The 12,093-nt window shown below is 43.6% G+C and overlaps 1 protein-coding gene and 1 non-coding gene across 2 annotated transcripts in view; one reads left to right on the top strand and one right to left on the bottom strand.

The window, feature by feature from the left end:
- Nucleotides 1-12,093, bottom strand: part of MYO10 (myosin X) — a 254,009-nt gene that overhangs the window by 109,362 nt on the left and 132,554 nt on the right. Inside the window, exon 4 of the mRNA XM_050937621.1 lies at nt 10,720-10,907. Coding sequence (XP_050793578.1) covers nt 10,720-10,907 — 188 coding nt within the window. The remainder of the gene's footprint in view (nt 1-10,719; nt 10,908-12,093) is intronic.
- On the top strand, nt 9,772-9,873 carry LOC127046051 (U6 spliceosomal RNA). Its single transcript, XR_007772916.1, has one exon. It is a non-coding gene; the product is annotated as a U6 spliceosomal RNA (small nuclear RNA).

Here is a 12,093-nt window from a genome sequence, read left to right on the forward strand (position 1 = left end):
GAGCCAAACTTTGCCTTCCGGTCCAAATCCATTTTCTTCAATAAAGTTGCATGTGGGCAAATTCAGAGCATAATTTAACCAATAATTTAACTGAGCTTATTTCCTAAAAACTCAATTATCTGACTTGCTTATTTCTCACCTGAAGTCATTGGACAAAATTGTGACTTTAAATACATGCACTTAATTCCTATTCACTTTCATGGAAATTGGGCACACTTAGGTCCTGATCCCACCTCCACATTGCAGCCAACGGGAGTTCTGTCATTGACTTTAATGGATGAGAACTGGGCACATATACAATGCACAATTTGGTTACTAAGCAAAAGTGGTAACTGTGGTGCCCTTATGTTATCACAGAGGTTTCTAGTGAGGAGCAAAGAACAGATACAGCCCCAAGAAGCAAACATCAGATTTCCATGCAAGTACACCTCAACAATTAAAAATAAAATATAAATCAGGGAAGAGAAATCTAGAATATATATATATAAAATGTATCCATAGAGCTGTGTCTAAATGTTTTGCACAGCTTTCCAGAAGGTGTCAGCAACTCTTAAAAATGATTCACAACTTCATATAAGATACAGTATATTTATTCTGATATGTGCTGGAGTCTCTTCAGCTCCAGCATCCTAACAGGCTCTTGGCTGACCTTCATTCATCCATCACACATTTACATTCTATCAAAAATTCTGCAGAACATTTAATTTATGTTGACCTTTTATAACTCTCATGAGATCCTTCCATTACATTAGTACCTTGCGCACATGAGAATGAGCAACAGCATTTCCGGGATTCATTTTTAAATAGTTTTATACTTCAGTGCCTTTGCATTTGCCAAATGAAAAACAACAAAACATCCCACTTTACTGATGTATATTTTCCTGCCTGCCCTCTGGGCCAAGATCTTTGGCTGGCATACATAAGCATAGACTCACTGCAGTTATCTGGATATCTGAGCTATGCCAGTGTAGGACAGCTAAGGATCTGGATCACTCTCCAATTATTAGAGTTGCCATTTCTGTCCTGTGCCATGAGCCAAATTCTGCTCTGACTCACCCTGGTGTGAATCTGAAGTAATTCTATTGAAGCCAATGGAGTCACTCTGGATTTATACTGGGGGTAACTGGGAGCATCATTTGGCTATACTTTTGTGCTAGTAATGGTTTTAAATTTGGTTTTTAAGGTTTTTTTTCTTCTTATTTCTAATATAGTTGGTACCATGCTTAGTTATGTTTTGCTGCTGCTTTCTTTGCAGCTCTTTGACCCAATGCAAGTTGTATTATTAATAAAAATATGAAAAAAACACCACATACTCCAAACTTTCCATTCATCATTTGCATGACTACTACAACTCAAACACTTACATTGTGTTGTGGTAGTTCAGTCCTACAAAATCCTCAGGGAAGTAGACTCTTTTAGTGTGCACTCAACCTTTCAACTAACCTCTCACCACAAGCATTTTTAAACGCAAAGCTTGTTCCAATCCATTACGTTCAGTACTCTGGATACACAAAGTATGACAGCAGTCTGTGAGGTCCTCATTTTGGAAATCTTTAATCTTTCTCCATCACTTGTTCCACATGTCGTGCTTTCTGAAGGGCAAAACAGTCTGAACTTTGGACTACTGGAGGGGAAAGAGGATCAGTAAAAGATTTCTCACTCCGAGGGCTTTCATATGCAAAATGACTGAACCAACACACTCTAAATCACTCCTCAGTTCAATATTTTGGATTTATAACTTACATGATAGAGTAAAAGATATAGCCCCCACAGCAAACATGGCTCTTCAAATGCACTGTTTAATCTTGGTATGTCAGTCTCATAAATAAAGTCTTCCCATCAAAAAGTTCAGGTCTTGTCCAAAGAATAGCTTGTTTTATGTTGATCTTCAATCTGAGCGAAAACGTTTCAGGCAGTCAGCTGATAATAAAGTGAACAGTCTGACGTTGGATTGTGATTTCAGGTTTGCTGTTTCCATTTCTTTAGTTGTTTTAGGGTTCGTATTTTTTTAAGCTTTTAATTTAAAAAAATGGAAGAACTACTAACATACGAGGAGAAGAATACACATAGATAAGGCCAGCTAAAAACCAAGCTAAGGTGTTACCCTACAACTGCACTAGGAAAAAGGTCCAGTTTAGGTCTGATTTAGCTAATGTGTTACCTATGCCTGACCTAAACTTGACCACTTTCCTAGTTAAGACAACTGCCCTGCAAGCTGAAAAGGAGAAGATTCCTCTCCCACCCCTGCAGAGATACCCAGAGCCCAGTCCAGCTACTCAGGCTGGGTGCCGGGCCTGGGGTTCATCTCTCCAAATACGACAGCAGTAGGTTATTGTGCAGTCTGTCTGTTGTGTTATAATAGCTAATTGTTTCGAATGAAATGATCCTGTGATGTAATGTGTAGACTGATACAAAGTTTAAAGCAATATGAACATGTCTCGGTGTAGTCATCTCTGTACGAAAGGCTTTAAGTACATAAACTTAATAAAAACAGTAATATTCAGCCTGGCAGAGGTCAAGGGCCACTTCACATAGTGCCAGTTGTAATAGAGTAATGGAGTCACATGAGAATCACAGCATGCTATGCACATGCTGGATAGCAGTATTTGCAACATGGCATTAGATCAGTATGTTAGCATGCTGCATCATTGTGACTCAGTATTATAGTGTAATAATGCAGCACTGTCTAACAAATTGCATAATTACTGTGTTTTTCTGCAACTTCATTTAAAAAACACTTCCTCAATCTTCTCCTAGCTTTTATGTGGTAAAGATAGCTTTATGTTAATAAACACTGGGTTTTATTTTGCAGTCTGAGTCAGTCCTGGTAATATTACACTCCCATTTTCCTACCTTATGTCTCCAATTAGAGAAAAAATCATAGCATTTAAAAATAATCCCATGTATTTGTTTTTAAATTATATTCTGAACATTTGAATTCACAGGAGTCTCTTCAAAAAAATTGCAAAACTGATTAACTCCACTAGGGGGTGCTTCATGTCTAGACAATTCCAAATGATGCTAAACCTTCTTTAGTTTATAATGCAGTTCTAACCTCCTATAATTTTAGATACAACATAACAATGAACCAGGAGCAATATAGTGGAATTTGAAAGTTGACAACTCACAACTTCATTTTATCTTAACTTGGGTACAATACTTGTTTTATATCATAGTTTTCAAGATGGAATTTGCTAAGATTTCCTTTGGTACCTTCTTTTGCAGGCAACATAACTAATACTCTGAATTCAGACATGTGGCAGCTAAGTTCTGCTTCTCATTACCATTTTCAAACATCAGAGCTAACCTGCCCAATAAAACTGACAAAACCAATCACTCCAACGTCTTTCAATTCTAAGCAAATAAACCAGGCATGGCCAAGGTTTTTAAAAGTGACTAGTCACTTTGAACACATCAATTTTTGCATAACCCGAATGAGAAGCCTTAATGGAGCCTGATTTTCAGGCGGTGTCAAAGGATAACTGGCCATTTTGAGGCCTGGTCTACACTACGCGTTTAAACCGATTTTAGCAGCGTTAAACCGATTTAACGCTGTACCCGTCCACACTACGAGGCCCTTTATATCGATATAAAGGGCTCTTTATATCGGTTTCTGTACTCCTCCCCAACGAGAGGAGTAGCGCTAAAATTGGTATTACCATATCGGATTAGGATTAGTATGGCCGCAAATCAACGGTATTGGCCTCTGGGCGGTATCCCACAGTGCACCACTATAACCGCTCTGGACAGCAATCTCAGCTCGGATGCAGTGGCCAGGTAAACAGGAAAAGCCCCACGAAATTTTGATTTTCATTTCCTGTTTGCCCAGCGTGGAGCTCTGATCAGCACGGGTGGCAATGCAGTCCCAAATCCAAAAAGAGCTCTAGCATGGACCGTACGGGAGATACTGAATCTGATCGCTGTATGGGGAAACAAATCTGTTCTATCAGAGCTCCATTACAGAAGACGAAATGTCAAAGCGTTTGAAAAAAAAATCTCCAGGCTATACAGTGTTGCATGACAAGTGTAATGGGAGGCCATAGACTCAAACGGACGCTCATGGATGGATGGAGGGGGTACTGAGGACTCCAGCTATCCCACAGTCCACAGCAGTCTCTGAAAAGTATTTGCATTCTTGGCTGAGCTCCCAATGCCTGTAGGGTCAAACACATTGTCCGGCGTGGTTCAGGGATTAGCTCGTCAATTTACTCCCTCCCCCCCCACGTGAAAGAAAAGGGGAGTACTTTTTTCAATGTCACCCTATGTCTACTGAATGCTGCTGGTAGACGCGATGCTGCAGCAGTGAAGAGCAGTATCCGCTCCTCTCCCCTCCCTGGTGGCAGATGGTACAATATGACTGATATCCGTCGTCACTATCAGCCCTTGAGTACTCCTGGCTTGCCTCAGGTGAGGTCGGCTGGGGGCACCTGGGTAAAAATAGGAATGATTCCTGGTCATTCCCAGTAGATGGGACAGAACGGCTGGTAACCGTCCTCATCATAGCAACTGGGGGCTGAGCTCCATCAGCCCCCTCCCTTTCCTGTGTAAAGAAAAGATTCTGTACTGCCTGGACTATCATAGCAGCGGGATGCTGGGCTCCTCTCCTCCGCACCGCTTAATGTCCTGCCTGGACTGTCATAGCACCGGGAGGCTGCCTCCCCCTCATTTTATGTCACTAAAAACTCAGTGTTTCTTATTCCTGCATTCTTTATAACTTCATGACACAAATGGGGGGGGACACTGCCACGGTAGCCCAGGAAGGTTGGGGGAGGAGGGAAGCAACGGGTGGGGTTGTTGCAGGGGCACCCCCCATTAATGGCATGCAGCTCATCATTTCTGCGGGATCTGACACGGAACAGCTGTACTCTCTGATACACTGCTTCTCTAGTACACTTGCCCCAAATTGTAGGCAGGACTGACTCTATTTTTAGAAACCATAAAGGAGGGATTGACTCAGGGAGTCATTCCCAGTTTTGCTTTTGCACCCCCGGCCGACCTGAGCCAGGGGCACCCATGATAGCAGCAGACAGCACAGAAGGACAGATAACCGTCATCTCATTGCCAAATTACCCTGGCAGCAGACGGTACAGAACGACTGGCAACCATCTCTGCTATCATGCATAAGCAAATGAATGCTGCTGTGTAGCGCTGGAGTATCGCCTCTGTCCGCGGCGTCCAGCACACATACGGTGACTGTAAAAAAAAAAAAGCTGAACAGGCTCCATGGTTGCCGTGCTATGGCATCTGCCAGGACAATCCAGGGAAAAAGGGCGCGAAATGATTGTCTGCCGTTGCTTTCCCGGAGGAAGGAATGACTGATGACATTTACCGAAAACCACCCGCGACAATGATTTTTGCCCCATCAGCCACCGGGCTCTCAACCCAGAATTCTAAGGGGAGGGGGAGACTGCGGGAACTATGGGATAGCTACGGAATAGCTACCCACAGTGCAACGCTCTGGAAATCAACGATAGCCTCGGACCATGGACGCACACCACCGAATTAATGTGCTTAGTGTGGCCGCGTGCACTCGACTTTATACAATCTGTTTTATAAAACCGGTTTATGTAAAATCGGAATTATCCCGTAGTGTAGACGTACCCTGATGGGAATGGGTCCAGCCACACCTGTGCCGTAAGTAATTAGTGGCTCCCCAGCCTGAAGATTCGGGACTAAGGAGGGGCACGTGATAGCTTAAGAGACATCTAGGCCTTATAAAAGGGCCTAGAGACCAGTCTGTGTGCTGGAACCACAGCGAGTGGGCAGGCTTCTATGGCACGTCCTGAGCCAGTGTCTGCAGCAGGTGGATTGCTCAGGAAGAACCAGTTCGGGGGCCCAGTGCTCTCTAGTGGAACAGGCAAGGATGCCAGGAAGAAAGCTCAGCAGGGTGTGAGAACACAGTCCACCCAGGGGCTGAAGGCTCTATCCCAGAGCCATAAAGACTCTCACAGTAGCCCAGAAAGGGGCTGGAATAGACCCGAGAGGATGGGCTGAAGGAAAGCCCTCAACAGGCAGAAAAACATTTTTGTTTGTTGGGATTTTTAGTTTGAGTTTCTTGTTCTGTGACTTGGCTAGAGGGTTAAGTCTGTGAAGCTAAGGAGAATAACCTCAGGAAAGGAAACTGGGACAGGGAGTGTTCAGCCACATCATACTCAGTCAGCAGGGAGCTTCTATGGGGCAGCCATGTCCCCACAAATAATGGGATTTTAGTGCTTTCTGAAAACCAGGCCCCTTCAAGGTCTCAAGTCTGACACCCAAAACTGAGATGGCCAAAAACACTAGCCACGTTTAAAAGTCTTGGCCCATGTTATTAGTCTGCTCAGACTGACTCTCAGCCAAAAAAAAAAAAAATAAAAAATAAAATAAAAAAATCACAGAAATTGGCATTGATTTTCTTTGATTCTTTTTAATTATAGCTATGAGCACAATTTCCTTTTAAATTTTGTAAAAGTGAAACCATCCCTTATAAAGTTGTGTTCCAGTATTTGTCCAAAACGTAGCATTTTACAAATGCTAACCAACTGCTTTGGGCCAGGCCTGCAGAAAATTGTTGTAAGGATAGAAGCTGTGAATGTGAAATTTTCCCAGATGATGTTTTGCCAGCACTGTGGCTCAACAGACCCAGCACGCTCCTGGAACTTGGCAGGCCTGTGTTCTATTCCGGCTGTGCCATCAGCCTGCCAGGTGATCTTGGACAAGTCGCTTCACTTTTCTGTGCTTCCGTTTCCCCATCTCTAAAATGGCAGTACTATGACTTACTGCTTTTGTAAACTGCTTTAAGATCTACGGATAGAAAATGCTATATAAAAACTAGGTATTGCTATTATTATTGGTGTGACCCCTAAGAACCTCTCTATGCCAACTGGCAAAGGACTCACGGTTTTGTATCAGGCCTGAGTCACTCACTGCATCTAGCACACTGCTTCACAGTATTCACCCAAAAAGGGTTGTGCAAAGTGTCCAATGGAAGCTTACGTCACACTAATCTTCCTGGTCATTGTGTGATGTAGGTATGGGTAATATTTAAGAATTTGTATGTATGTATTGAACATATATTTCGAATGTGTCCCTGGCAGGTAGACAAGCAGGTTTTGCCAGACAATGGGATGTGGAATCACCTCTCTCACTAGGTCTCCAATGTAAATTAAGCATTGTAAAACCAACACAAAACAATCCCTATTTGCATGTAAAGTCAACAGGAAAACAGGCTGATGGTGGGGATGTGAACTCAACAGGGGAGCACATACCAAAGTCTAACTTTGGGGCATAAGAAGGCAACATGATCCCTCTTTCATCCTGCACCTGAGGGCATAACCAGGCAATGCGGTTACATCTATGAAAACAGGATCTCAGCCAACCCGGACTGAAGCGCTGCAGAAAAGGCTTAGGTGAGAAAAGTCAGCTTTCAACAAGGATTGTAGCTTGTTATATTACTTTTTAGTCTCAAAAAAGCATGTTATACTTTTATTTCTAATCTGTTGTTCTTGTTATCCTTGCTCACTATCTCTTAAATCTTAACCTTTGATTTGTTTTCACTATAAGTAGATTACAGCGCTGTGTTGTTAGATTGATTCAATTGAATATCAGCTCCCAACAAGTTGGTGTGTTTATACTATTCCTTGGAAGCAGCAAACCTGGTAACTACCATGAGTGTCTGTGACAGGGGAATGCTCTTCAAGGGTGCTTGGGGTTCCTCTGTTGTTAACTTACAAAGCAGAGTAGGACAGGTAGAGTCCCGAGGAGAGTGCGTGAGTGGTTGAAAGGCTGGTGTTGTTCAGGCACTGACACTCAGCTACCACAGGAAAGACTCCCTCACGCTGGAGGCGGGGGGAGACAAGGTTACACTCGGTCCTGGGCACCCAAAGGAAGTGTCACAGTTGGGCATGATTCTTATCGCCCCCTCAGCTATTATACAGGAAGTCTTCCCCAGCGTCTTAGATAGAGGGTCCCAGTAGCACACCTCTTCCAAACAATTTGCACAGTTATCAGGCCAGATGTTAACCAAAACATTAGCTGCACCCACGGCAGAGCACATACACGACCAAATGAGAGAACAGTGAACAAGAAAAATGAAACAAATAAACACATATAAATCAACAGAGACAAGATTTGAGACACATATGTTTAAAAGTCAGCTGAAAAAGTAAATTAACCAGGTTTGTCACAAACACTGGTGATGCTAGTGAGGATGCTTTCAAAATGCTAAAACCGTTGACTTACAATGTTTCTACTGTAACTGGCATCAAACCAGTTACTGCCAATATGAACACAATGCCAATATGATGTAGGTCATCCTCCATCAACTCTTTTGTGAAGCCAAGTAATTACTATGACTAATGTAAAAGGATTTCCCACTGTCTTGGTCTGTAAGCCAGACGTATTTGACAGAATGTAGGATTTTGTCCCATGCCCATGTCTTTCTGGCAAAAGCCGTTCCCTGTCCCTCACTATGCTAATACTCTATAGAAACTGCTTACATATACCGACTCTTTTCACCAGCGCTGTGGTTCCTAGTTATGATAAAACCCAGCATTCCTCTCAGGGGCATATGAAGAGCTGGAAGAAAGGTGCCTCTTGTCTCAACACAAAAGAGCATGGAATGGGATTAATAAATAGTGGACGTCATACCAGTAGCCACTACGCTGGTTCCACAGGAGGCTTCACATTCCGTGTTTCAGAGCAAACAGGCTGTATTCAAGCAATTTTCTGATAGTATGCCATGAAATCATCTGACTCCAGTTTCATATTCTGTGACAGAGACCTTTTTGTATATTATTGCTTTAAGAGGTGCCACCTGGACTCAACATTACACAGTCCAAAGAGAAATGGGATTCTCTCAGCCCATATTTGAAACATGCCGTCAGCCAAACTGGCACTGTTACTAGGCAGCATTTGCGTGGGAGGGGGGTGCTGGGATTGGTATCTAAGAGCTTTTTAGTGACATTTAAGGGGCAACATAATTCAATCTGGTTTACATTCCCAGCAAGAGCATGGCTCTGAATTACATGTGGCAGATCATGCCTTTCACAAGAAAAAGAGGATACTGATCAGCAGTGTTGGTTATGTGGGAAAACCTCTGCTGATGGGAGGGAAAAGTTGCCACAGAGTGGCTTCACTTGGCCACACCCCTCTAAACCCAGCCATGCCCCTTACAATAGTAGAGCTCCACACTTGTTGAAGGGCTTTTTGTGGAGTTGGAGGGAGGAAAGATGCTGTCTGAGCCTCAAACCTCCTCTCTAACAAAAACTGGAACCTTTTCATTTCCAGAGACCATGGTCAGGCCCTGTGGTATCTTACTTGTCTGAACTATCCCTATCTCCAACGTATTGGTCAGGCAGCCTCTCTTTTGGATTAGGAGTGATATGCCTCCATTTCCAGGGTCCATCTTGGAAGGGGGACCTGTCCTTTTCAACTGATCTTTTTCCACAGCTTAACCTAGAAATCATTTTTGTTTCAAAAGGTTGTTTTCCTCTAAGAAAGTGAGCAAGATAAGCTAGAGAGAGAGGAAGAAATCCAATGACCCGTGAGCTTTAATAATTCTGCGTCAGAGGGGCTTACATCAGCAGTTTACATTAATCTCATTGAAAGCTGTGTTTTCTCCTGGTTCGAGCAGAGGAAAATCAAAACTCCAGGGTTCTAGTCCCCACTCTGCTACTGTGTAACTTCAGTGGTCATCCTGGACACATCTTTTGACTTTACTATGTCTTCATTTTTTCCTCTACAAGATGAATAAAATACTTACATTACGAGGTTGTGAGGCTTAATTAATAGGGGCTCGGCAGCACATATGCTAAAACTGGAATGATACAGAGAAGATTAGCATGGCCCCTGCACAAGGATGACATGCAAATTCATGAAGCGTTCGGTCATGAGCTCAGCTAGGTAGAGGATGTAAGGGGGTGTGAGGAGCCTCTTGCTCCTGCATGCAGGCTATCCATATCACTAAACCCTGCGAAGAGTGGGGAAGCAGCTGCCACCAAGCTGCTGTTCCCCATCCTGCTTAGGTGTGTGGAGAATGGGCAAGCAGGGGCACGGAGTAGGCGGAGCCTTAGCTTCACCCTCAGTCAGCAGGGGAAGTGATCTGCCTCAAGGAAAGAGCTGGCTCACTGAACTTCTCCCATGCAACAAGGGGGAAGCAGGGGCTGAACTGCGACTGAGCGCTACTGAAGTGCCAGCTGCAGTTCTGAACACCAGCAAACAGTAGACCACAGGGGAAACTATTATAGCTCCATCAAACTAAAGCATAATCAGGTTAAACAATAGGAGAAACAAGAAAAATTAATTACACTGAATTAAATAGCCAATGAGTTGGCAGGACTTCATTATTATTATTTATAGGTTCACTGACAATCTTTTTTTGATGCATTCAATTTTCAAGACTAGTGATGACACATTATCATGCTGCACAGCGAAGCAGAAGCCAATGGAAAAAGTGACACATTTAGAGCAAAATAAGGAAGTAAGCGAACAGTCAAAAAGTGTGTGGAGTTCAGACATCTTTTCATTAAATGACTGCAGGGCATATATAAGCAAAAAATGCCTTGTCTTTCAAGGGCTGATTAGGATCACGTAGTAATTCTACATCTGCACAAATAGGGGAAAGGGTCAGAGCATGCTCTTCCTCTGTGCTTTTCCCCCTGGCATTCCAAGCATTCATTTTCAATTTACCTTTAAAGCTCAGCGGTAGGACTAGGAATAATGAATGCAGTAGCCACTTACCTGATGAGAACACACTGGTTGTCATGACGTTTCCATAGGCAGCGGTAGCACTCGTTAGCGACAGCAAAGATATGAGGTGGAATTTCCCCCATGTGGTGCTTGCTGTATTGCTCTACTGCGGTGCGGTCATAGAGTCCCGGAATGGTCTTGTAGGGGTTCACAGAGGCAACAATGGAGCCAATATAGGTCTGCAATGGCATACAAAACAGGATCTCCGGGTTAACTATGTATGTTAAGGATCTACAAGGAGTTCTTTGGAGACAGAAAGAGCAACTTACCCTATGTTTGCAAATGCCTGGCACATGGCAGGGGCACTATCTGATATAGGTGTACAGTATGTTGTCTGTGTCTTGCTGTGATACTAGCAGCAGCCTGTTAAACGTTCCCACCTGCCTTGCACATTTGGGCATCATTATAACTGCATGCAAATGTCAACAAAGACTAATAAAAGCTTGTTTCACACACACTTTTGGAGAGCTAAAATCTCATCTGTTAACATTTTATGCTACGCATGGGTCTGTAAAACAGTTGGAGGACTCAGTTGAACCATCCACAGCGCCAAAACCCACAACCATACTGAGAAAGAAGCATCTCTTGCTGTGTCAGTCACCCATGTCCTAGCGCAGGCCCAAAGACAGGCATTTAAGTATTTCTTTTTTGGGGGCTTTGCTACAACGGAAGGTATTCTGGAATAGCTATTCCTGATTAACTGATTGTGTGGACATCCTTATTTCAGAGTAACCGTACTTAATGCTGAATACATTTAATCCATTTTGGATTATGCTAATTTGGAATAGGGCACTTTTGTTCCGGAATAAGAGCTTCCACACAAATCAATCAGGAATAGCTATTGCACATTAAATTCACACCCCATCTTACTCCAAATTAACTTCCCTGTGTAAATAAGCCCTTACTGCCTCTTCTTTTTTCTTCGACTCCTCTATTGTTTCAGGGCAAACTTTATATCATATCCATCCTCCCCAAGGTTGCAAACAGGGTATGAAGCAGCCAAATATACTTCTCCTGCTCCCCCACACCATGAAACTCACTCATACACAAATCACTGCTACCTGCTAAGTCTACCTAACATTTTGCATATCTTCACAATGTCTAATGCAGGGATCGGCAACCTTTGGCCCGTGGCTCGCCAGGGTAAGTACCCTGGTGGACCGGGCCAGTTTATTTACCTGCCGCATCCGCAGGTTCAGACGATTGCGGCTCCCACTAGCCATGGTTCGGCACTCCAGGACAACGAAGGCTGCAGGAAGTGGCGCGGGCCGAGGGATGTGGTGGCTGCCACTTCCCACAGCCCCCATTGGCCTGCAGCAGCGAACTGCGGCCAGTGGAAGTCGCGATCGGCCAAACTTGCGGATG

This window comes from Gopherus flavomarginatus, chromosome 2 (genome assembly GCF_025201925.1).
Source record: "Gopherus flavomarginatus isolate rGopFla2 chromosome 2, rGopFla2.mat.asm, whole genome shotgun sequence".
Classification (NCBI taxonomy): domain Eukaryota; kingdom Metazoa; phylum Chordata; order Testudines; family Testudinidae; genus Gopherus; species Gopherus flavomarginatus.